This window comes from Saccostrea cucullata, unplaced genomic scaffold, assembly GCF_032062105.1.
Source record: "Saccostrea cucullata isolate Sc308-1 unplaced genomic scaffold, CSIRO_AGI_Scuc_v1 ctg151, whole genome shotgun sequence".
Lineage (NCBI taxonomy): Eukaryota > Metazoa > Mollusca > Bivalvia > Ostreida > Ostreidae > Saccostrea > Saccostrea cuccullata.
The window spans coordinates 301908-327805 of record NW_026928016.1 but is presented as its reverse complement, the minus strand read 5'-3'; the positions used below and the strand labels follow the sequence as shown (position 1 = coordinate 327805).

Sequence of the window (25898 nt, the reverse complement as noted above, 5' to 3'; positions counted from 1 at the left end):
AACTTTTCATCCATCTTATATTTTTAAATAATTATTTTCGGCATTTTTCGCTCGGACAGAAAATTATTTGACAGCTCTAAAAACCGCAGGGATCAGAGTATTTGCCGATCTAAACTGTCTAAAACTTCTTACCTTATCACTGACAATATGATATTATTAACCTGTATCATTTATCAAAGGAAATTAAACTTTAATATACTTTAATAGTACAGACGGAAAGGGGGGGGGGGGGGAGTTATACCTTATCTACACTGTAAAAACAATGTTTAGAATTTAAACACAAATCTAAACACTTTTTGTATCACTTTTTTTACACGTTTAGCTCTAAACATGTCTCATTTCTAAACACGTTAGACTTCATGTGTTTAGTTGCGAAACATGTTTAACCCCTAAACACTTATTTCTAAACACGTCTCATTTCTAAACACATCAATATTTAAGTGCATGTTTAGTTGCTAAACATGTTTAGTTCCACAACATTAGATCCAACACAATAGTTTAAATTCTAAACTATCGCAGGAAAACATATTTTTCGAAGAAAAACATTATTAAATAAGTTTCCTAAAAATACCATAACATTATTGAATATTCAACCATAGATTTATTTTGAAGAATTTTAAATTCAATACACATATAGGTTTAAACATAAATTTTTATTTATTTATTTTTTTTTTTTTTTGCTCTTGTCAATATTAATCAGCTCAGCAAGCATGCAATTTTTCCTCATGTCTGTAACAAAAATTAATCAAGTTTATTAATTTCCTGGAAGTCTTTCACTAGAAACACACGATCATATGTTTTCGTCCATAACTGCCAGAACAGAATCCATTTCCGTTATACGAATGTTTTGGGGCTGTTTAAAAATATACCGAACAGGAGACTTCACAAAATTCAGTTTTCTCTAAAATGCAAGAAGTGCTGAAGATGTATCAACAAATTCGTGGACTTGGAAATGACACCCACTACTCTGATACGTGAATTTTGCTTCGATCTGGACCATATCCTGTAAGAAAGAAATGAAATTATACTAAAAATATGTCCTTTGCTGATTGATATAGCTAACTGGCTAATATTATGCAACTTTTATTGAAATCCATTTAACCAAATGAATTAGGTTTATAATACTGATACGGATATAGATAATTTCAATGACATTCTATAATATAAACTCCTTTCTAGCTTTCAGGAATGCAAAAATAAAAGAAGAAAATCTTGATCTACAATTGTGTAACGGCAAAGTTTCTCATTCTAGTCAATTTATGTAAAATAATAAAAGTAAACAGACCTTTTATTGTAGTAATGTTGCCTTTCAAATACATTCCACAATCCCTTGCTGGTTATCACTTTGGTTATGATTCGCTTCCTTTAATCCATCTTCTTAGCTTACACAGGAATTTTCTTTGTTTCTATAACCGCTCTATTAACGTTCAAGTATATTACGCGTCATTTCCGGGAAGATAACTCTGTTTCTCACAGAAAGTGTTCAATTTCTAAACACTTAAATCTAAACACGTCTTAAATCTAAACATGTTTAGACATAAACATGTACAGACATAAGTGTTTGGCCGTTAAACACAATCTTAAACATGTTTAGGTCTAAACACGTAATGGAAGTGTTTATTTTCTAAACGCAGTTTTTACAGTGCAATGTGTAAAACACTTTATTTAGGCGAAACATTATTAGATAAATTTAAGAATATATTAAACATTTCGGCTATTTTATTTGTACAACAACTGCATGTTTTTTCTTTACTATAACTACAGGTGACTTGATCTGAAAGACGCGAAAGGTGTGTATATGCCTGCAGCCAGAATATATTAATATTTTACCAGTTGAAACTTATTATTTATCTGATTGCATAAAAAATATTTTTTACCAAAAATAAAAAAAATACAAAAAAATCTAGTTTTGAATATGCAGCCCAAAACACATATCAGTAACGCCAGAATTCGTTGCTTAATCAAAAATCCTTTACGCATGGAAAGGAGGGGGGGGGATGATTCAAGTTGGCATCTACATGTACATTGTCCTCTACCTCAGTATATTTCATCGTAACGAAAGTTATCCCCATCACCTTCTACCCTTCACACGTTTTACACTTTGGTGCCAAATGGTTATTGTATCTTTTCGGGAGAGAGAGAGAGAGAGGGAGAGAGAGAGAGAGTTTAATATGCCCATTGAATATTTATTGAACTTCCCACACCTTTCTCATGAAATACAGTTTTAAGTTTAAACAGCTTTTCTTTCTTTCTTTTCTTTCTTTTTTTTATTTCTTCATTTAATCTTTTTGCTCGTTTAAGTTTTCAAGCAATGATTGATTTCGATTAATTCACACTTTTGAACAAGTGGACGAGACTCAACCCCCCCCCCCCCTTTCCGTCTATATATTAAAGTTTAATTTTCCTTGGTAAATGATACCTGTAGGTTAATAATATCATATTGTCAGTGAGACAGTTTAGATCGGCAAATACTCTGATCCCTGCGATTTTTAGAGCTGTCAAATAATTTTCTGTCCGCCCGTTTTGGGTTTTGAACGTTGTAATTCCGGGGACTTCCGTGATTACAAGAATTAAACGAGCGAAAAATGCCGAAAATAATTATTTAAAAATATAAGATGGATGAAAAGTTTATACCTGAGGATTTTTATCATTGTATAAAAATTATTTGCAGAGATGGGGATACGTAATTCAGCTGGTAAGCATCGCATATAACTTTTACAAGGAAAAAATCGAGTCTGGGGCACGGAAAGGGGCAAATGAAGTTGCAAGCCTTGTTTCCTTTTAGTATACATTAGGATTTGTCATTTTTAAAGCGTGCATAAAATCGAACTTCCGTGACATTCTAGTGTATATGAAGCAGAAAGGTTTACAAAAAAACTAAAAATTAACACTGCACAGTGAAAAAAATTGTTACGAGTATAGTTCGAATTTCCTCGACAATACATTATATAGAAAAAATACAGTATCCTTGACCCAAGCGCCTATGATTACTCCGTACACACTAGCACGACGATACACTTAGTCCTTGCTGATCAGATTTTGGTCAGGGAAAATATCAAAAGTGGAAAGAGAAGTTATTTGGTATTTGCACTCGGAGTTCCTCGGATGACTCGTACCTCGCACTCGGAGTTCCTCGGATGACTCGTACCTCGCACATAACCTCGGACGTTAACGGTGATCTACCATTTTGCTGATTCAGTCATGTGATCTTATTTGAATTTCTTTCAAATGTCATACATTTGAAATCGAAGTTATTTTGTGGCACACTCAACAGTATGTTCTCGCTTTTAAAGCCTTTTAACATGAGAATGTCATCAAAACATGTTTACGATAAAGAATTGCACAAATTAAGAAACATTTTCGAAGAACGTTATGCAGAGCGTGATATGAAATGAGTGATAAGGCAGTTTCCGGCGGAGAAATGTAAGGATCTGTTGCGTATTCCTCCACTAATCACATCCGAGGTTTGAATGTAGCGTAGCGGAGTCAGCCGAGGATTGCCGATTGTGGTATTTGCGCGGTTGAAAGGGGGGGGGGGCGGGGTATTATAACTGATGTTCATAAGCTATAACTGTGAATTGTTTATCTACATGTAGTTCTAATATACATTCTATACACACGGAGAAAGGTCATCCCCTGTTCAGATCGACATTTAGGCATTTGATTTTTTGGACGAGGGGGGGGGGGGGCATACAAAAATAATTGATATGACCGTTATTTAAATATTCTTGAAAGACAGACATTTCTGCCGAATTCAGTTTTGAGATTTTTTTTTAAAATGTGTCACTCCGACCACAAAGTATGTGCATTTTGAGGAATGTAACTGTTTTATAATTATGTTGTTACAGGAAGTATTTCGAGATTTCAGTATCCCTGCTAGCTGCAGATCTGTAGCTCTCCGAAAAAATATATATAGATAGACCGGAGAGCTACAGTGCAACCCATTGAAAAAACTGTATATTTATTGCGCACGAAAAAGTGCGCTCGATTCTTGATTAATTTTTCCAAATTCTTACCTCAATTTCAAAAAATGGAAGATTTCAAAAAATTAATCTCTCCTCTATCAAGTTCTCTCGAAGTTGACATCTGAACGAAGCATATTGGACCGAATTATCTTTGAAACCAAAATGGCAGTATAAATAAGCGAAATGTCCGATGATTGCAATATCAGGACCAGGAGACTATTAACAACAATTATGAGGAAAGTTTTGTTGTGAATAGAGTCAAAGAATATGTTAGGAACACACGGTTAGTAAAATTTTGAGATTACAGCTTTAAAAACAAGGAGAAATAAATCGAAAACCGAGCGCATTTTTTGGTGCGCAATAAATATACAGTTTTTTCAATGGGTGGCTCTGTAGCTCTCCGCTCTATCCATATTTTTTTCGGAGAGCTACAGATCTGCAGCTATATCCCTGCCTGATAGTCTAGGTATTTTTTTATATATATATAAATAATTTCTGTAGGTGAATTTGGGAGATAATTTTAAAAGCTAGGGTAGAGATACTTGACACTGGTTGAATACGGATAATTATTATTTATTCTTTTGTATATTGAACTCTCTCTCTCTCTCTCTCTCTCTCTCTCTCTCTCTCTCTCTCTCTCTCTCTCTCTCTCTCTCTCTCTCTCTCTGTGTGTGTGTGTGTGTGTAACCATCCGCTGTGGCAGTGATAGGTATAAAATCCTACGCACTTTGTGCTGTACCATTTATTATGCCTTAGGACAGATCAAGGATTTTTTTCAGGCGGGATGTCGAAACTTCATAAATTGAATAATAATTTTACTTTGGACTGGAAATTAACCCAAACGCCCAAATTGAAAGAGAAACTAGACGTACATGTATTATGAGCAATGAGCTCATACCCTGCCTCCCATGGTTATAATGGCAAAGTCCATATTTCGCTAAACCCATACGTGTCAGATCAAAAAGTAAAATAGGAGGTGCATAATGGTAATATGTAATAAACTTAAGATTCTTTGAAAGTCTCATTAAATTTTTCTAACTGGTACAAGAGGATTTGTACGGAAGCCCAATAGTGCAAACGAAATTATTAAATAAAGAAAAACAAAATTAATATATAAAGAAAAACGAAATTATTAAATAAAGAAAAACGAAATTAATATATAAAGAAAAACAAAATTATTAAATAAAGGAAAACGAAATTAATATATAAAGAAAAACGAAATTATTAAATAAAGAAAAACGAAATTATTAAATAATGGCAAACGAAATTATTAAATAAAGAAAAATGAAATTAATATATAATGGCAAACGAAATTATTAAATAAAGGAAAAAAATTAATATATAAAGAAAAACGAAATTATTAAATAAAGAAAAACGAAATTATTATATAATGGCAAACGAAATTATTAAATGAAGGAGAACGAAATTAATATATAAAGAAAAACGAAATTATTAAATAAAGAAAACGAAATCAATATATACAGAAAAACGAAATTATTAAATAAAGAAAAATGAAATTAATATATAAAGAAAAACAAAATTAATATATAAAGAAAAACGAAATTAATATATAAAGAAAAACGATATTATTAAAAGTAGAAAAACTGAAACTAAAATACGGAATTTATAGAGGTGCAGGGTAAGGGTCTGAACCCATAAATCATTAGTGCACCGCGTCTGATGGACCTGATTTTGTTTCGACAATAAACGAGCGAGATGTTTGCCTTTACATTCACCTTTTCCTACATCGAAAACATATCCATTACAATTCATGGATGGGGAGAATTTAACCTTTGATATCTAATTGCACAACTATTTAAGAAAACATGAACGTTAAGATTCCATTGTTTACAACTCGTAATTGTTGAATTTTTAACATTAAGGAAATTCCCTTATCCATTATTCAACTATCGCACAATACATTCATTAGAAAATGCTGTAAAATAATACGTTATCGATCGGACTTGGGTTTCTTTGACATTATAAAAAATTGTTTAAAGAGAACAGGTGCAAAAAGTAAAACAAGTCAAAGAGGTTACAAGAAGTAGATTTTAATGATTGCTTACTATATTAGAAGTAAAGCAAATCACCTTCAGTTGAATCCTTGGTCTTATCAATGCATAATTAGAGGTGATGTACTGGCTACTAGTCCTTGTTCTCACATATTATAAATGTCAAACTCTCAATCTGTACTATTTATAAGTCAGTGGTACTATAGTTCTTGTTCTCATATATTTTAAATGACAAACTCTCAATTTGTGTATTTATAAGTCGGTGATATTTGTGAACAAACAATGCACACTCTTGTAAATAACAAATCCCACAAAGTAATCAAATCATTTTTCTTTTTATAGTTTAAACAATCTAAGATTTATGGGTACACAGATCGGACGCTAGGTTAAGTTCGTGGGAATCCAGTAATACGATACGCAAGGTCTTGACCTTTTGCGATTCAAGTGCTCTTTTGAATTGGATGTCATTAATTTTAATCAAGCAGAAACAGCCACCCTCATGATCCTCTATGCATAATGCCACACATTAGCAAATTACGTATACCGTTAAACAATTATTGACAATTTACTTCAAACATATTAGATTGAAGTATTTGTTTCAGTTGATATTTTCTCTTTCTCCCTCACTCTCCTTTTTATTTAATAATTTCGTTTTTCTTTTTTAATAATTTCGTTTTTCTTTATATAATAATTTCGTTTTTCTTTTTTTAATAATTTCGTTTTTCTTCATATAATAATTTCGTTTTTCATTATATATTAATTTCGTTTTTCTTTATTTAATAATTTCGTTTTTCTTTATATATTAATTTCGTTTTTCTTTATATATTTTTGGTTTGCACTATTGGGCTTCCGTAGATTTGCGGATAAGAGATGGGTACCCCAAAGCGTAACAGATAGACGAACGGACATAACGATTACTATATAACCTCCCACTTTTCAGGCGGGGGATATAATAAACGTGAACTATACATCACAGGAATGGGAACACTGGGAACTTTCTCGAATACCTTCTCAAACGTATGTGTCGAACTTGGACAACAGACAAAAGAATTTTTAAAAAGCTAGTTTTAGGTAGAATGTGGAATTCTCACGAGGAGTTTACTCTCTCTTCCTATATGCTTTTTCTAGTAATCATGAATTATTTATGTCTAGAAATTTAATTCACATTAAATTCTATTTTCGTTATCATTTTACCAAAGAATCAAACTCGTTTATTATACCACACGCGTGAGGTATGATGTTTTTGACCCGTCAGTCAGTCTTTTTTTTTTTTTTTTTTTTTTTTTTTTTTTTTTTTTTTTTTTTTTTTTTTTTTGGTCAGCGCAACTTCTCATAAACCACTGTACAGAGTTTTGTCAAACTTTGCAGATATTTATAGGAGGCAATGTGTGTGTAGATTTGCACATCACCAGAAAATTCCGAATTCTTTATTTTTCGGACTTTTACATTTAGATTTTGGCCATATCTTGAATATAGAGGTGAGCAGTTTGTCAGCGCAACTCCTCATAAACCGCTGCACACAATTTCGTCAAACTTTGCAGATATTTAGGACACAATGTGTATAGATGTGCATATTACAAGGAAATTACGATTCCTTTATTTTTTTCTGGGAATTTCAGCATTTCGACTTTTGGGGGAGCGTGGAGTATATGAAAGTGCTCACTTTTTCTTTCATAGTGCATAAAATTATAAATAACTTTAAATCAAATTATATTAGGTCTAATAAAGCCAATACACAGTATTTATTTGGTAATAATTGATCATAAATAAATCCAATGTGTTTCAGACGTTTTTCTTACATTATTTTTATGAAAGTGTTATGCATGTTTTATTACACCCCCCCCCCCCCCCCCCATATCACGGGAAAATATCTTCAAAAGGTGAATGATTCGTAATAATGCCTGTTTTTTTTAATGAATTTGATTAAACCATGTACTTAATCGTAAATTTTATTTACAACATGTACAGACAAGAGTAATGATTATTTTTGAAAAAATTACTTGCATTTTTTTTCAATCAACCCCACTGAGCTTTCAACCTTTGGTATTTTCCCTGACCAAATAAAATGATCGGCATGGGCCACGTGTGTCCAAGCATCTTTTATGTTGAGTTAGCAATGGATTACATGACTTCTGAGATGCATTTTTCAATAAAAGTAAAATAGGATCATTCTTTCGACATGTGCACATCCCTGTAACGATAGCAGTAGTCAGGTAAATGTTTTTATCACTGCGTTTGACGCGTTTTCTCGACCTGCATGGGTGTTTGGTGTACATGTATGTATTCCGTGTTAGTTTATTTTCTATATTGCAGCAAATGCATTCAAAAATAATTTAATTCTCGGTATAGTTCTATTTTTGTTGAATTTTTACTTTTCAAACATGTATTTGGTCAGTTTATGGACTTCTAAAAACTTTGTTATCGGAGATGTGTACATGTCGACAGTCAGGCTAGAAAATCACTCAAGTGAAGCAATCGTACAAGGCTATATATAGCAGGTACAGGTGACCAAAAATTTGCAATTAAATATGGCGGAATCGAAGAAATATGGCGGACAAAGGCGTACAGGAATGTGGTAAGTCATACAAAGATGAAAAATGATGGCTTTTTAAGAGTTCATGTCAGCTTTAAACATCTTATCGAATGGATTACAGTCTAAAGTTTATAACAAAATCGTCCATGCAGTTTCTGGTATGAGAATGCAGATATTGGGATAAAACGCAATCACGTATAATTATTCTCTTTTCTCCACGTTTTAGGCTAACACCTTTCCTAATATGCACATTTAAAAGTCTACAAAGCCTAGAAACCCGACGGTCATGAAGCCCGTGATATTTTGAAACTATATGTAGTCCATACCATAAACACTTGTGTGAGGTGGCTCAATACACATGGAAATTAAGCATCATCGATGAAAATCGGACGGCTAAGCAAAATTATATTTACCAACATATATATACATGTAATATATTCTGGTAAATGTTATAATTGAACTTGATGAGAACTTGCTGATGTAATTTATTCCTCCGTAAACGATTGCATTGTTTCATGCATTTTTTTCTGTACCTAGATGTCAAGTTGTTCACGATAAACATGTGGGGAATGTACTTGTAAAGATTTTCTGTTAAAAAAAATCCTTTTTAGGAAAAAAAAAAACAAAAGCACGTGTTATCTTTTTGTTATTTAAAATATGTTTTGAAGTGTGTAAAATTGCTGTTGTCTGATTGGAAAGAAAAATAATTACGTGTACATGATTTTTAGCTCACCTGAGCCGAAGGCTCAAGTGAGATTTTCTGATCACATTTTGTCCGGCGTCCCTCTGTCTAGCTGTCTGTCTGTCCGTCTAGCTGTCCTTCCGTTACCCTATGGTGTGCCCATTTCTTATCCACAACTCCTCTTTTACCACTGAATGAAATTTAATGAGACTTTCATAGAATCTAATATTCGTTGTTATATAGTGCCATTGTGCACCCATTTTCCTTTTCTGATCAGACACATTATTTTGGGTTTCCAAGAGCAAAACATGAGCACGGCCATTTTTTATATAATTTTAAGGGTATCCACCTCTCATCCACAACTCCCACTATACCAATGGAAAAAAAAATAATGATACATTCATTTAGATTCTTTATCACATAATGCCATTGTGCACCTCCTATTTTACATTTTGATCTGACACTTATTTCGGGTGTTCAAGTGCAAAATATGGACTTTGCCTTTATAACCATATGGGAAGCGGTGTGGGGGTATCATTTAGTGAGCTTTTTGCTTATAGTACCGTTAGTTTATAACAAGAACAATCTATTTCTCAGAAATGACATAATCGTGGAAGTAGGATGGTTTGATAAGGATATCCTTTCCCAGAAAGAGCATGGTGACCACCACAAACCCTCACCTCTCCCTTAGGAACGTCATTTATCCAATACGGATATAGAATTTGGGCCTTCTTTTTTTTTTTTATCATATCTGATATTTTACGGATTTGATAATAGATTGTTTTTAAGATATTCAGCTATTTTTCTAGCTATAACTTGGCGATCTTTCATAGCAAATTGCTCAACTAAGGACATATCTATTCTCCAGCTTGTTTTCACTGGGCAACGGAACAAATGTCATTTTTAACCATTCCTCTCTTGTCACTTAATCAGCCAATCCAATGAATGATTAAAGTTCTGGGAAGTCTTTTGTCTCTATTGACCTGGAACAAATCATTATATGCTGCTGCGAAGGAATTTCCAAGTTATACATTGAACTTAACAGCCTTGGCTGCTCGAGTAAGACTGTGACAAGTCTGACAACCATTTTTATCACAAATCACCAGCATACTGACGTCATTTTTACAATGTGACGCCACAAGTAAATTAATCATTACTTATCATGTGCTGTTTGTATATAGAACATGAGTATGACTATATATGTGCAAAATTTCATTCTAATCTGAATTGTGGTTTTGCTTATATAGAGATAGTTCGCGTGCTTTTTGATCACCCCTTGTAAATGTTTTAAATCAATTTCCTTGGGGATTATCCAAGGCGCAACAATTTAGTTTGGTAGGCAAGGACATGTTCAATAAATAAATAGGGTACGCCGATGACCGTTATCGGTTCTAAATTTTACGTCGCTATAGGGCATCAGTTAAACGCTTTTCCGTCACACAGACGCTTAAAGAATAGAAATGGAAAGCGAAATGTATCTCAAGCTAAGTGTTCCCCAACTGAAAGAAGAGTTACGAAAGAGAGAAGCAACAACAAGAGGAAGAAAGGCTGATTTAATTGAAAGGTACGTTTTTATTTTAGTTATAACATAGTTATTTTCCATAGAAGTTTCAAAAAAATCTTTCAAATGTGTTGCTGGGCAGACGACGCGACTTTTGTTGCCATGAAACATCGACCTTATACATCTTTCTTTACACTTAAATCTAATACATATGTATATTTATGCATTATGTGATGTTGATTATAAAATCTCTACTGATTTGCACTGTTATTTTTGTAACACTAATCGTTCCTGAGTCCCTTCGGAATGTATATGTACATATATGTACATGTTATGTATTATTGACGTGATATAGATAGCTTTAGCCCTATATGTACCAGGTCTTGATTATTCTAAACTATTATGAATATTTCTGTAGGTTGAGGGCATATGACCGAAACAAAGATTTTAAAAATGAACCAATTCTCATTCCTGAGCCATTAGATGTAGACTGGCCTACAAGGGGATTCCAACAGCTGCAGGATGATCATAGAAAAGACATTCCAGAAATGTGTATTGAACAAATCGACATGTATTTTGTGCATAGATTAGCAGGTTTGTTTTTACAAATATTTTGACATTTTAATAATTTACTTTAAACTTATATAAATTTTTCTAGCTGCAGAGAGCACTGCCACCCACTGAAAAAACTGTATAATGTGTTTCAATGATTAATTTTTCCAAATTCATACCTCAATTGCAACAAAAAATTTCTATCTCCTCTATCAAGTTCTCTCGTAGTTGACATCTGTATTTTATCTTTGAAACCAAAATGGCATATAAATATGTATGATTGGAATATCAGGGCCAGGAGGACTATTAACAACTATTATGAGAAATGTTTTGTTGTGAAAAGAGTCAAAGAATATGTTAGGAACACACGGTTAGTAATAGTTTGAGATTACAGCTTTAAAAACATGGAGAAATAAATCGAGAACAGGTTTTTTTTGTGCGCAATTATACAGTTTTTTCAATTTGTAGCTCTCCGGTCTATCAATATATATTTTTTTAAACTTATATAAATTTTTCATGATGCATTACAAGTTTGGTCATTGCTTCTTTATTTATATATACATGTATTATGAGCTATCTTGTACAATATCAATAGGTGATAAACAAAGCACAGGGGATGTGAAGGCCATAGAAAAAGGAAGACTGCTCCTTGACAGTGATAGGATTCTGGCGGCTTCATATCTGAAGCAGGGCAATGCATTATTTTTCACAGGCATTGTTGGAGCAGCTATGAAAACAAGAGTAAGTTTCATACAATGATACACAAACTAAATTTAAGTTTAAAAATTGGGTTTTTTATGTATTATTATATAGAATAGAAATTTGTTTACTTTTAAGTTGATTTTTGTCAAATTTATTGCAGGTAACGTATAACTTTAAAATGAAGTTGGATAAATCTTCGGGGGACCTGATGAATAGTCACTGTGAATGTCCTGCAGGACGAGGACCACATGGCACCTGCAAGCACCTTGGTGCAGTTGCACTGATGTTATTGTATTTTAGTGAAGGAAAGGGCCTTTGGGTCAAGAGGTCCTGCACAGAAAATCTACAAACATTTCACAAGCCTAAACATTCATACTCAGGTAAAAACTATGAATAAAGATTGCTTTTACAAAGCAAGTTAGTTTAAGCCTCTAATTATATCACCAAAGTCCCCCACTTTGAAAGTCAAGTTGATCGTGAAATTCATGTGCTCTTTAGTGTTCTTCAGTCAAGTACATACAAGGTGTTCCATATGCATATATCATAAATTAACATTAAAGAAGCAATTAAACAATTATATGCAGTTTCAAATTACAAAAGGCTTTAATCAATCAGTTGCAAGGAAATATACTACATACTTGTATCACACCTCACTCATATAATATATTCATAAATTTTTATTGAATAACCATAATAATTTTCATATTTTAGTGTTTTCTGAACAATCATAATTTTCCCATTTAGGATCACCCGTGAAAGCTGAAAATCTCTCCAGAAAGCGTAGATTGAATGACGATTTCTTTGATGATCCACGTCCTGAACATTTAAGAAACAAGGCTGGATACCCTGACAGAGTCAGAAATATGGTCATCAACTACTGTTCTAAGACCTCAGAGAATCTAACATTCAGATATCTCATCGAGCGAGCAGATATTAAGGTAAATCATTCACTTGGTTCCACATTAAATATAATATATTTAATATGTATTTTGAAGCATTGCAAATTAATGAAAATTAAACTGTACATTGATGATTTTTAGCTTTTCTCTTTTTAATATTAGTAATTTTTTTAATAGACAGCAGTGCTTGACCATGACTACTTAGAAAGACCTTTCACAGAATACTGGGTAGAACAAGCTGTTGATGTAAGTATTTTTCTCTATCAAAAATTTCAGTTCAAAGTCATAAAATTGCAGCTGACCAGAAACACTATTTTATCATCAATCTAACAAATATAAAATGATTATACTATTTTAGTCACTAGTTCAATGTACACAATATTAGATTTAAAAAAGTGAGCCATAACTATGAGGGCATCTATGAAATCTGTCAAATGAACTTCAGTGAAATAAATCTCATACATGTTACTAAAGTGTTTTCCTTTGTAAGTTCCCTAGTCAGGTAAGATACATTACATTCTAGGTTAAGAAAATAACATGTAAATACTTATTTTGTACTATTAGGTAACCGCAGATGAAATTGTTGCAATTGAGGAGAGGACTCGTGGACAAGCCAGCTCTAAAAACTGGTTTAAGGAAAGGTCATGGCGGATCACGGCATCTCGTTTTGGGGAGATCTGTTTAGCTACAGACAGGAGGAATAAGCAGAAACTCTGTGAATCCATCCACCAGCCATCTGCTGCTCTGCTTCGAAGCGAAGCTCTAATTCATGGTCGTACCTATGAGGCGCGTGCTATAAGGTGTGTAATAGTTTGGGATTTGCCTGGAAATATTTATTAAAGCTTCAGGTTGAAAAGCATTTACCCGTACAATAAAACTGAAGATGGGTAAATTGCTTACAATATTTAATTAATTGGAATTGAGGAGGTTGAACATGTGATATGGGGCTTACCAGTACTTCTACTATCAGCACTTCTCTAGTATAGGATATCAAATAACTGGTTAGGCAGAATGCTAGTTTGTCATTGAATCAAGAAGTTGTAAGTTGAATACATGTACTACCTTCACTTAAACATAAATTATTTTTACACTTTCTCTTGTCAATACAGGAACTTCGAGAAGGAAACGGGAAAAAGTGTAAGAAGATGCGGCCTCTTTGTTGATAAAGATAGATCTTACTTGGGTGCATCACCAGATGGCCTTGTTGGGAACGAAGCACTTATTGAAGTGAAATGCCCCTTTGCAGGTCGCAACGAAAAAATCCAACCTGGGAAGCACTTTCCATTTTTGACAAAGGACTCTGTGACAGGACAATTCAAGTTGAAACCAAATTCCAAGTATTATTTTCAAATACAAGGGCAAATGTTCATTGCAAAGAAGAAATGTTGTTATTTTGTTGTATATACTTTTAAAGATCTGTTCATTCAGAATATTGATTTTGATCTTGAGTATTGTGAAAATTCTCTTTTTCCAAAATTAGAATTGTTCTATGATACATATTTCAAACCATACTTGTCATCCATACTGTGAATTAAATTTACATGTGAAGTACAGTCACTTCTCATCCAAAATTGTCCATTCAATATGCTGATGCAATATGTTAAATTATTTTGTATTGTTGGTAAATATAGGACCAGTTGAAACATTTTAATTGAATATTATAAACAACTTCAGAGAAAAGGGGCAATTTTACTAAGTGTGCTTATGAACAATAACAGATCTGTTGGTCTCCTTTAGAGCTGCATTTTACATAAGTTTATTAATACCGTTACATTATTAATATGAATTAAAAATGTATATGTTAAATTACATAAAGATTTTGAATTTTTTGTACAACTGTATAAATCTTGTACCAATTATTAAACCTTTCTTGTTTTACATTTTACTTGTATTTTGTCACTTCAATGAGAAAAAAAAAATCATAAAGTAATCAGTTTCAATTCTGTATTCAAGCACTTTTGTCAACAATACAATTTCTGAAATTTGCAATTGCAAAACACACATACACAATTCTAGATGCCAAAGGAACCTTTGAAGATGGTAGTTCATACTTGAGAATTTTAAAACATTTCACTAGCCCAATGACCCTTTCTACATGTATACGCTTAGAGGCAATGCGCCTGTCATGAATTACTTCCACTGGATCTAGTTGACTTTTCCCTTTTAAAAAGGTTGGGGTATTTACCTTTACATTTTGTACAGCGAAAAGGTCCTGTACCATTATACCTCGATCAGCCATGATGCTGTTACCACTTTGAAACTTTTCTGGATCTAGTAGAGAGGATCTTTCTATAATTTGGCGATCTGAAGTAGAACCGCCATATGATGAAGAAACAAATGACACAGCACCATTTGGAGTAATACCTACCATTGTTTTAAGAGTATTTTTATGTTTGTAACATGACCAGGTAGCAGATTGAGACTCCAAAACAGATGGCTTCTGTATGGGTTGTTCTGTGGCATCTAAAATAATTCTAGTGTTGGGGAATTTTTTAGAAAAATCTGCAGGCATATGTTGTTTAATTACATCCATAGACACCCAGAAACTATCCTCTAATTCTTTCAACTGGTAATACAGAAAATTTATCCACGTAACAACAAGTTTAGAGACTGTTGATTCTGAAATGCCAAAAAATAGTGAAAGTTCAATGTCCTCCTTTGCCTGCCTTAGTTTCATCAATATCAAAAATAACTGATCTTTAGGATCCAACAAATTACATTTGTAATTCAGTTCATTTACAGCTGGCCCCAAAGAATGAAAAAACAGCTGAAAATGATCAAAATTATTAAATCCAGTATAATATTGTATCATTTTGCTATTGAACTGAAAATGTTGAATGGAATACTTTCCAAAAGTTTCAATAGCACACTGGACTGCCCTCTCAGTAGGGGGGACAGGTTCTGCTTGTGTCCTCTCAGGTTCAAGTAACTGACTCTCACTGGTATCAATGGTAACTTCTTCTTGAACCGTGGACATTTCCATGACACATGGCTCATCGGGGTGTGTGGCAGTTTTCTCCTGATTTTCCATTCTCTGTCTTTTTCTCAAGGATCTTGGTGTATCCACCACCTCACTTAAATATGTTTCTTTATTATTAAAGTCAAAAATGGATGGCACAGCTGTTGGGATCAGCAGGCACCGCTGTCCTATCAAAAACATAAGTAATATTTTAATAAACAATTCCAAAACACACACAATAGAAAAAGAGAGAGAGAAAAAAAATAAAGATTTCGTATGAGATGTCACTTATAAATATACCGCTTTCACCTCTTGATTCTCAATATATTTCATATTCTTTCTTCTTATATGTTAATTGTTGATAAAATTAAAAAAAAAATAAAATACTCACTCTTCCACTGACGTTCTGAAAGGAGAAAAAAGAAACCACAAAGCAACGCAAAGCCAAACAATCAACAAAAACTCTTAATTACATTGATGAACATAAAATCGCAATTCGCAATATTTAAACAACTCTTTGAAGCAATCAAACTTTGTCAATTGATAACTATTAAAATGACCAAACGTTTATTTAAAGCAAAGTAAATAAATCGTGAAACGTACCTGACTCCGTCTTCCTATAATCTGATTCTTTAAAGTGAAAGTGGCAGACCACATCTTCTTTGCCTGGGAACCACAATTTCTTAGTTCTAGGATCGACACGACGGATGGCTATTCTCCATTTCATCAGAAGATCTTTACTTTTTGGAAATCTATGCCCATTAAACCTACCGCAGCCTGGAACAGAGCAGTATCGAACCATTTCCGATTTTCTTTCCTCAGTATTTTCATAAAGCGTCTTCGCGATAGGAGTAAAGCGTCTCGGACGTACCCTATAGCTTGACAGTAAAATTTAGAACCAACTTGATAACGGGCAAAATAATAATTATAGACGTCGGCGAACCCTATTAATGTTACTGTCAACGCCATAGTTGGAAAAAATGGAGTCAAATATGTGAAACATTTCATGGACCATCTAATAGCAACGTATATGTTCAATTTTATCGCAGAGGCTTTACAAAGTCTTACTGACAAGGGTAGGGGAGGGGCTGTCTTTCAACCGGGGAATGTTCTGGTAGCTGACAATGCAGCAAAAAACCACAACAATGCCCCTCTCGTGGCGCAGTGGTAGGAGCGCTTGCTCTTGAGTCGCGGAGTAAGGCCTTGATACTTGCGTCGCTTGCTCGAATATCGGTATAGTATGGGACGTGGAGACGGGTCCTTGGGATGAGACAGCATCAACCGAGGTCGCAGTAGGTGCTATCACGAAAAAGATTCCTCAATGCCCAATAGCCTTGGTTCCGAGCATAGGTCAAAATTTGTCTAAAAGTAACTCGATATTGCATGGTATAATGATAACTGGGAACAAATTTCAACAAAACCTCATATTAAATTGCATGGATTATCTTCTATTAACAGTATAATTATTATTTATCTTATTTTGAATTTCAGATACATCATACAGTGATATTTTTCCGGCGCAACGCTTATGACTCTGGGCTTTTGTTTTTGAAATGTTATATCCAAAAGGACAGTAACAGTAAATAAAAAACGCCCAAAGAAAAACAACACCTGCTTCATTCATTTTTTTAAAAAAATAAATCATGTGTGTAATTCAGGAACAATTTTAGATTTTAAAATAAATAGTATGTTGTTTTACGTCGCATTCGAATTTTCATTCATAAAGAGACGTCACCATATACAGGTGAAGAGCTTCAAATGTTGACCTTTACTCGGCACTCAGGGCCACTGAGCAGTGAGAGATCTTTATCATGCTAGCACCTCCTGCGAAACGGGGCCTCGGTCTTAAAATCCGAAGGACTCGCAACTTTCGATTTCACTTCAAAGTGCCAAGCAGATGGCGAAGGAACAGTTGCTACCATTTTTTTTAATCAAACTTACGTCAGTCTCGGCCGAGATTCGAACTCGGTGACCTTCCGGTCACGAAGCAAACCTTTTATCGATTGAACTACCCTGACGGTGGTTAAAATATTATTGAAATATAGACCATTGCTTGCTTTATAAAAGAGAGGTCCAAGCAAAGAAAACAAACTGTTCGATGTAAAATGAACTTAATTTTCCAATAGATTTTCAAAATTATAAGAAAAATTAAATTATATACCCCATGAGTTTCCATTTTTATATTTGTTCATAATGTGTACTTTGTGACTAATTGTAAAATTTTTATAAAACAAACAAATCATAATGCCGATATTGCATAAATAAGATTTTTATAAAACAAACAAATCATAATGCCGATATTGCATAAATAAGATTGCCATGTTGTGATCTTTCAACGTGTAATATTAAAATAGGTTAATTTTTCTCTAAATGAGCGTAAAAAACTGTTCAAATAATAGAATGTGATATAAAAACATATTATGTTGTTCGTCGGCACTTTCAATGCGATGCTTGACTCCGCCTAAAAAATAAGATAACATTGATGTAGCCATAATTTGTCGCCCGGGAGATAAATTAGATAAGTCTTGATCGTCAAACCGCTGCTAATTCGATGTATTTGCTAAAGACATGCGACTGAATGATGGAGTCGAAAGTCGAGAAGATCGGGAAAGCTCCAGTCGGATGAAAATCGAACATTAACTATACCCTTTTAAATCTTATCAATACATCAAGTAACTGTTTGCAGGATAAAAGTTAATTAAAATCAGACACATGCATCACCTATTTTCAAAATTGTATTTGACTTAATGAATATAAAACACGAAATGTGTAACGTGCGTTTTAATGCGATTAGTTCATCAGCATCAATCAATCATTAATAAAAACTCAGCAATTGCAGTACCCCGGGTAATCCATGGATGGTTACTTAGTAAATTTTTACTACATACACAAAGAAAGATAATTACTTAAGCATTCATATTTCATATTCATATTTTGGGGTGTCTTCGGTCCTATAACACACCCGGCCGTGCCGACAAATTGAATACCCCGATCGAGTTAGCGCGGTATGATAATTTGTCGGCACGGTCAGGTGTGTTAAGGACTGAAGACATCCCAAAATATGAATTCAACGCTTATGTTCACATTCTCTAATTTTTTCTCTTCATAATTGTTTATTTCGTTTATCTTTAATGTGAATTTAGCGCCCTTCAAAACTTGTGTGCTCTATAGACGCAAGAGCCGTTTGTGACATTGCATTAGTCAAGTCAAGTCAAATAACGCAAACGAACATTGCGAGGGAAAAAAGTGACAAACTAATTTTAAACGCACATTTGTTGTATTTTTACGTTAATTAAACAGGGTTAATTTATTTTATTAAATTGTGTAAAAATAATGTACATTTTTGTGTTCCTAAAGTATTGAAATTGCATATAGTTCCTACTGTGTATTCTAACGCGCGGTGACAAGGTTTTGGCGTATGTTATAGAGATCTGAAGTCGTGGATTTCTAATGAATTTCATCAAGACAATTACACTGAATGTAAATATATGTATTTAAATACAAAATGTAGTGTTTACATAATATTAACGTTAGGAGATATAAACAAAGACAGAAAAGGATGTAGTTCGTCGAACCGCACAACGGTTTCGCTACCAAAAGACTACACAATTTGTTTACGTTGCGCACGGTGTCGGTGTCAGTTTCGGTAACGTCAAAATGACGTTATTTTACGTGAAGTTCTAGAAAAATTATTTGACGTTACTTTTTTGCTAACATTTTTTATGGAGGAAAAATAAAAACCCAGTAATGTCACCAATTATATAATTCAGGTAGTTGAAAATACGTGTAATTAAATTCTCTGCACCCTTTTCATGCATATTGCGGGAGGAAAGTATAAGCATGGTTTGCCTCATTAAAAAAAACTTGGTAGAAATAACGAATTTGTTCAACATTGCATTTTAAATTTACATGCTTTATTTTATTGAGATAAATTCAAAGCAATACCACATCATATCAGTAGGCTCTAGAAAAAACTTGGTAGAAATAACGAAACTTGTTCAACATCGCATTTTAAATTTACATGCTTTATTTTATTGAGATAAATTCAAAACAATACCATATCATATCAGTAGGCTCTAGAACCTATCCTTTGTTTTCAGTAAATTGTACGATTGTAGGTATGTTGCTGATTTAGCATTTTTGTAATGAAAATCTGACACATTTGTACTCAACTCCGACAACCCCTAACCCTTATTTAATATTGGACTATTCAATGTAAACTCGCCATGTATAGAACAGTTTATACCAGCATAAAATAGAGTTGACTCACTTTACTGTGAGTTAATTCAAATTTGAAATCATATCCTTAATTGCATAAATTTTGGTTTGTGTGATTTTTTTTTCGTGTCTTAATTCGAACTCTGAATGGTACTTGTGTACAGATTCTGACAAGGATATATACCGATACAGTGTACAAGAATATACTGCACATGTTTTACTTTTATATATAAATCCAACTTTCAAAACATTAAATTATTCTTCTAATTAATCATTATTGGTATGTTTTTCTTTTATCCATATCAGGCTCATCAGCAATTAAGAGTAAGTTTTGCATGGAGAGAAAAAACATTTTGACGCTTTACATAACATTTTATGCATTGAACCAAATAACGTCAAAACGCCAAATTTTTACGTCTGTGACATTTATGTTGACATTTCATTTTTGTTAGGATTTCGTCACCATTCTATTGAAGTTATTTTGGAAAATACCAATAACGTTTTGAAAAGATGCACATTTCATAAAAATCCTTTAATTTTCAATATGTCTATTTTCAATGAGTACAGATATGATCAATGTTACCACATTTATACAATTATAGTTAGATTCATTACTTTTTGGACAATGTGTGACATTTATGTTGACATTTTAAAAAGCCTCTAAAACAAACACTTCTTTATAGGATCAATTCATTTTCATATCTAAATAAAGTTTTGATTTTGCACATTTTGTATTAAACGTTGTTTGGTGCCAAATTAGAAAAATGAATTCTTAAAATGTAGGTCATCGCTGGAGTGTAGCATTAAACGTGACGTTTTTGCCGTCAAATTCAATTGTGACGTATAGCTACTTGTAGTACAAAATATGTAACACGGCAATTATTAAAATTTAAGGCACCGCAAGTTAAACTTCTGTCAAGAGATCTTTTCCTTAATAAAATGGCAACATTTTGTAGAATTTAAAATAATTTTCAACATCAATTTTTCATCCAGCATTACAAAATTTGCTATTTTACGAATCTGAAAAATTTTGCGACATTGAACCTCCAAACTTTGTGACACATCATCTTAGTCAATGTCCCCACAATAAAGCGGCTCAATATCAGAAACCCAAAAATACATATCGACACAAAATATCAGTCTAATTTAAAATTAAGTTCCTTGCACACAAAAAAGATCATTGACATGCCATTTCAAAATTGATTTTGCTCATGGAATTATTTTTTTAAGTTACCGATGACATTTCATGTTCCTTCCATGTTTCTTCGGATAACGCTTATCTACATCACTGTCTTGCATTTTGAACAACGCGTTCACAGCATTCGGATTGAACAACATCATAATTGTAAAACTTTACATTATTTACATCATATTTTGAACTTTTCTGCTAAACTTTATGTTTGTAATGTTTGATTTATGGAAATTATCAACATTTTGTTATTGCGTGTGCGACGCTCCTGTAATACCGGTCTACATGCGTTTTTGACGTAATTGATTAAATAGCCGAATTAATATATTCGATAATTGGAAATTTTTTATCAATATTTTTGTTAAAATGTATTAAGTATACAATTACCGACTGAATGATATAAAGTTTTCATATAGTGAATTGTTTTAAAATTATGGAAATAGTGCAAATGCCGCCGTAATAGTAATTATTGATTTTTTGACACCAACACCGTGCGCGACGTCTATTAAGTTTATTATTTACAATTCACGAGACAGCTATTTCCGCACACTGTCGTGTGTTTGCACAGCAGAGGACTATTCTTAAACATTGAAATATTTTTTTTAAATGAAAAAAAAATGTATCAAATGTTATACTGGTATGAAATTGGAATAATTCATAATAACTTAACTTTTTTAAATAGCCAATCAGGTTCTTTTTTCTGATTAATCTGTAATCCCTTCCCTGTTGAGCCAACCCGGAACAAAAGGAAACATAAACCCGATATTATTTTTTTCACTCATATGAAGGCGCCACCACTTGCCGGTGTAACGTTGAATTTTGACCCGGGTTGAAAATTGACCCGGGGGTCATTTTTTAACGTTGAATAGTGAGACTAAAGGTGTTGAATTTAGACCCTAGTCCGTTGAAAACTGAGCCGGGTCGTGGAATTTTGATCATGAAACCGGTTCAAAATTCAACAGCATAAAAACAAATATTTATGACTTGTTTTTCACAACTGTGATTTAATCCATAGGTTTCGGGAACCCGGGGGGGGGGGGGGGGGTAGGGATGCTAACTCTTTTTTGCAAAGATATACATAATATAGGCATTGAAGATTGTGAAATTGGTTTAGTCCCCCCCCCCCTGCTTTCAACAGGCATGCACGTCACAGTGCAGTCAAAGAAAGAGTAAGTGGTAGTGCTTTAAAAAAAAAAAAAAGAAATTGGATCCCCCCCAATAGGATTTTCGGGTTTGGACTACTAGTTTGGACAATGGACAATTCTTTTTTTTTTTTTTTTTTTTTTTTGTTTTTGAATTTATTTAAGATTTGAAATTTCTTTCTTTTTCAATAAGCCCCCCCCCCCCCCCCCCCATTCAATTTGGTTCCGACTCCAATGTAATAAATGCACACATAATTCAGTAATTCAGGTGTATTCTTAGAATAAAATATAAAAAAAAATATCTTAGATTTCAAAGTTACATGTAGCTTAAAATCGCAATATTTCATGTAATATTTATGTAAAAGGAAGTACATTTGTAAATTTGTTTATTTATATTTTTTGCTATCAACACTTCATTTATTTTAATTTCAAAATTCCTAATATTAGCATTTGGAAAATGGTGAGATTTTAACGTATGATGCACGTATATGCACAACATTAATAACTTATGTCCAACTTGAAAAACGGATTTTTTCAAAATAAAAGGTTTAGAGATCTTTTTCGCAAAATTAATCAAACAGTTCAAGAACGAACCTTACAATTAATACGTATTTATTTTGTTAAGTAGAAGATGTAAAAAGTGGGGGGGTGATCTCCCCTTTTTGGGATTAGTACTATATATATATATTTGAAGAATGTGGTTTTTTTTGTAATTGTGACTGGGCTATTTTCTTTCATTTTGGGGTTTTTTTTTAATAAAAAATTGTTTGCCTTAGATACACAACCCTGACTTTCAGCGTTATTTAATTTTTTGTAATAAAGAAGCCAAAATATAACATTGACCCCCCCCCCCCAAATCAGGGAAACACAGGATTTTTGAAGCGGCCCTTCCATCCAATTAGAGAAACATGGAAATTTGGTTTTCAACATTGGCTATTTCCCTTTCCTTTTTTGTTTGCTTGTTTGTTTATTGCGTTTCGTTTATTTATTTTGTTTATGTTTTTTGTCACAATATTTCAGAGGGTTTTGACACCATACCCCCGCCTCTGAGAAAAACTTTAGGATCCCCCCTCTCTCTCCCTGTTTCTTTGAAGAGGAATGCACTTTTTAGTTATTTAGAGATCAATAGAAGTTGCAGGGACGGCGTTTTTTAATTGTTGATGTCAAAGATGGTTGGAAGTGCAGCTTCTTGTCCATCCCATGATCCCAGACTCAAACTCTAGTTCTCATTCTTATGGTTATGCTCCGAAAACGATCCATTTTTAGGCCGAGACAGGCTACTGACTGATACATTTGTTACAGGAATTTTACCGACCTTGCTTAAAGTCAGCATTACTTACAAGTTATGGTCGCTATATTGATCTTTTCACAAATATAACCTATCATTGGATTCATTTTGACCGATGTGTTTCATTCTAATTTTTAGGCTTTTGATTTTGTTAATTTTCATTGGCGTCGGAAGCAAATTGAAAGTGGGGGGGGGGGGCTTAGTGTAAAAAAAAAAACTTAAAAAAACCCGACAAGGAAAAAAAGGAAAATGTCCTTTTCCCAAACACGAAAAATCCTATTTCGTGGGGGGGGGGGGGGTGGGTGGGTAGGTTCGAACTTCAGTACCAAAATTTTTTTTCCATAAAAAACCAACAACACTTTCCCCATTTTTAATTTTATACTGCGACGTGTCTGTGGAAAGTGGGGGGGGGGGCTAAACCTACGAAGCAATGCATGTTCAATGTTTATACTAAGTATATATTTGGAAAAAAAGTTCCGACGCCTATGATTTTTATGCTGAATTTAACTAGATGGGATGTTCTGCCCACCTGATCAATATAATATATTTTTCTAGACACCAGATTTCCTGGAATTTTGTTTTATTTCCTATTAATATTTTTGTAGTTATTTATGGATGTGGATTTTAGGAAGTATTGTCAAAAATAAAGTTTTCATGCTTGAAGATAACTGAAATCGTGTACTGATTAAAATGTACATATATACACGGGATGATAGGTTTATTTCTGTTATTCTTGAGAAGAGAAAAAAATTGAAACCGAAATATAAATACAGAGATAAATACAGAGATAATGATAAATCCCGTAAAACAACTTCCCAGTTCAAAAAATGTTCAAACTCTGAGGTGGGGTCAATATTCAACAGGGTCTGTTTTCAACTTGTTGAGGTCATCGGGAATAAGAAAAAAAAATATCAAGTTGTTGAAAAATGACCTCGGGTATAAATTCAACGACTTTTGGTCTCAATTTTCAGCGAAGAAAAAACACCCCTGGTTCAATATTCAACGTTGAAAAATGAACCTCGGGTCAATTTTCAACTGGGGTCAATATTCAACGTTACACCGGTGGAGAGCTGTAATTTTTGTCTTTTACTCGGCACTTACGGCCATTGAGCAGTGAGGGATCTTTTTCCAATCTCCTATGCAGAGTTGTCGTTCGTTCCTCTCTCAGTGAATGTATGAGCCGATGGTAGAGAGTGATCTTTTTCATGCCAACACCTACTGCGACACAGGACCCCGGTTTAATACGGTGTCATCCGAAGGATGGTTCATCACGTTCCAGGGTGGGATTCGAACCCGCGGCTTAAGGGGTAACTCCTTGCTCCCCAACTCTAGAGCAGACGCTCTAACCACTGCGCCACGCGGGCGACAGTTTCCACGATAAAGAACCCTCATCAATGTTATGGCCCTGAATACCGAGTAAAGGACAAAAATTACAGATCACCGGAAAGTGGTGGCGTCTCCATATGAGTGAAAACTTTTTGAGAGGGGCATTAAACAACATATAAACAGAAAACTTGTCAACGCCTGCAGACACGGGGCCTCGTTTTTAAGGTCTCATCCGAAGGTTTGCGCTTACAGGGAGATAACTCTTGCAAATCACCAAAGCGTTTGAAACAATAAACCATGCTAAGCATCTCGGTAACTTTCCTTAGGACCCGCAAATTTCACTTCAACGTGAAGAGTACATGGCAAAGGAACATTACAAATGTTTTTTTTTTCCGATTTAGGTCAGTCGCGGCCAAGATTCGATATTACGACCTTCCAATCACGGAGCAAGCGCTGATGTTAATATTTAAAAGTCTGCATATCAACCACCCAGTCAGACTTTTCTCTCATAAAATAAATGCATCTAATATTTTATTTTAAAAGATGACATTACAGTGAAAACAAATGCATCTAATATTTTATTTTAAAAGATGACATTACAGTGAAAACAGTCTTATCCGATACCTGCGCAATCCAAAACACTGTCATTCTGACAATAAATTTCTCCCCATTTTAGTATTCATCATGCTTTTTACAATGTGTAGTCCGACACACTGTTTATTCCGACACAAAATTTGTCTCCCAGTGCATGTCGGATTTCACAGGCTTCACTGTATTTTTTTTTTATTTTTATATCAGTTACCATTTATTATATTTACGTTTGTAATCAAGTATCGAAACCTTCCCCCATAACTCTTTCCCTTGTCAGTTACAACAGGCTCATCAGGTTATCAGATCAAGGCTGAAAAGGGTATTCGTATCTCCTCAATT

At 33.7% G+C, this 25898-nt stretch overlaps 2 protein-coding genes across 3 annotated transcripts; one reads left to right on the top strand and one right to left on the bottom strand.

Annotated features, from left to right (window-relative positions):
* Positions 1-10561: 10561 nt before the first annotated feature.
* Positions 10562-14731, top strand: LOC134276199 (uncharacterized). The gene is made up of 8 exons (XM_062758478.1): positions 10562-10756; positions 11112-11287; positions 11841-11986; positions 12108-12327; positions 12692-12885; positions 13024-13092; positions 13411-13646; positions 13956-14731. Exons 1-8 carry the CDS (start codon positions 10653-10655, stop codon positions 14374-14376), a joined length of 1566 nt encoding a protein of 521 aa, XP_062614462.1. The 5' UTR covers positions 10562-10652; the 3' UTR covers positions 14377-14731.
* A 63-nt stretch (positions 14732-14794) lies between these two features.
* Positions 14795-16701, bottom strand: LOC134276200 (uncharacterized). 2 transcript variants are annotated; one of them, XM_062758479.1, is made up of 2 exons: positions 16197-16701; positions 14795-15993 (listed from the first exon to the last, which is right to left on the bottom strand). In XM_062758479.1, the coding sequence occupies exon 2, from the start codon at positions 15875-15877 to the stop codon at positions 14795-14797; it is 1083 nt and encodes a 360-aa protein (XP_062614463.1). In that variant the 5' UTR covers positions 15878-15993; positions 16197-16701. The 2 variants fall into 2 exon arrangements, with proteins under 2 accessions (XP_062614463.1, XP_062614464.1); XM_062758480.1 differs by having other exon boundaries at positions 14795-15150; positions 16409-16701.
* Positions 16702-25898: the final 9197 nt, after the last annotated feature.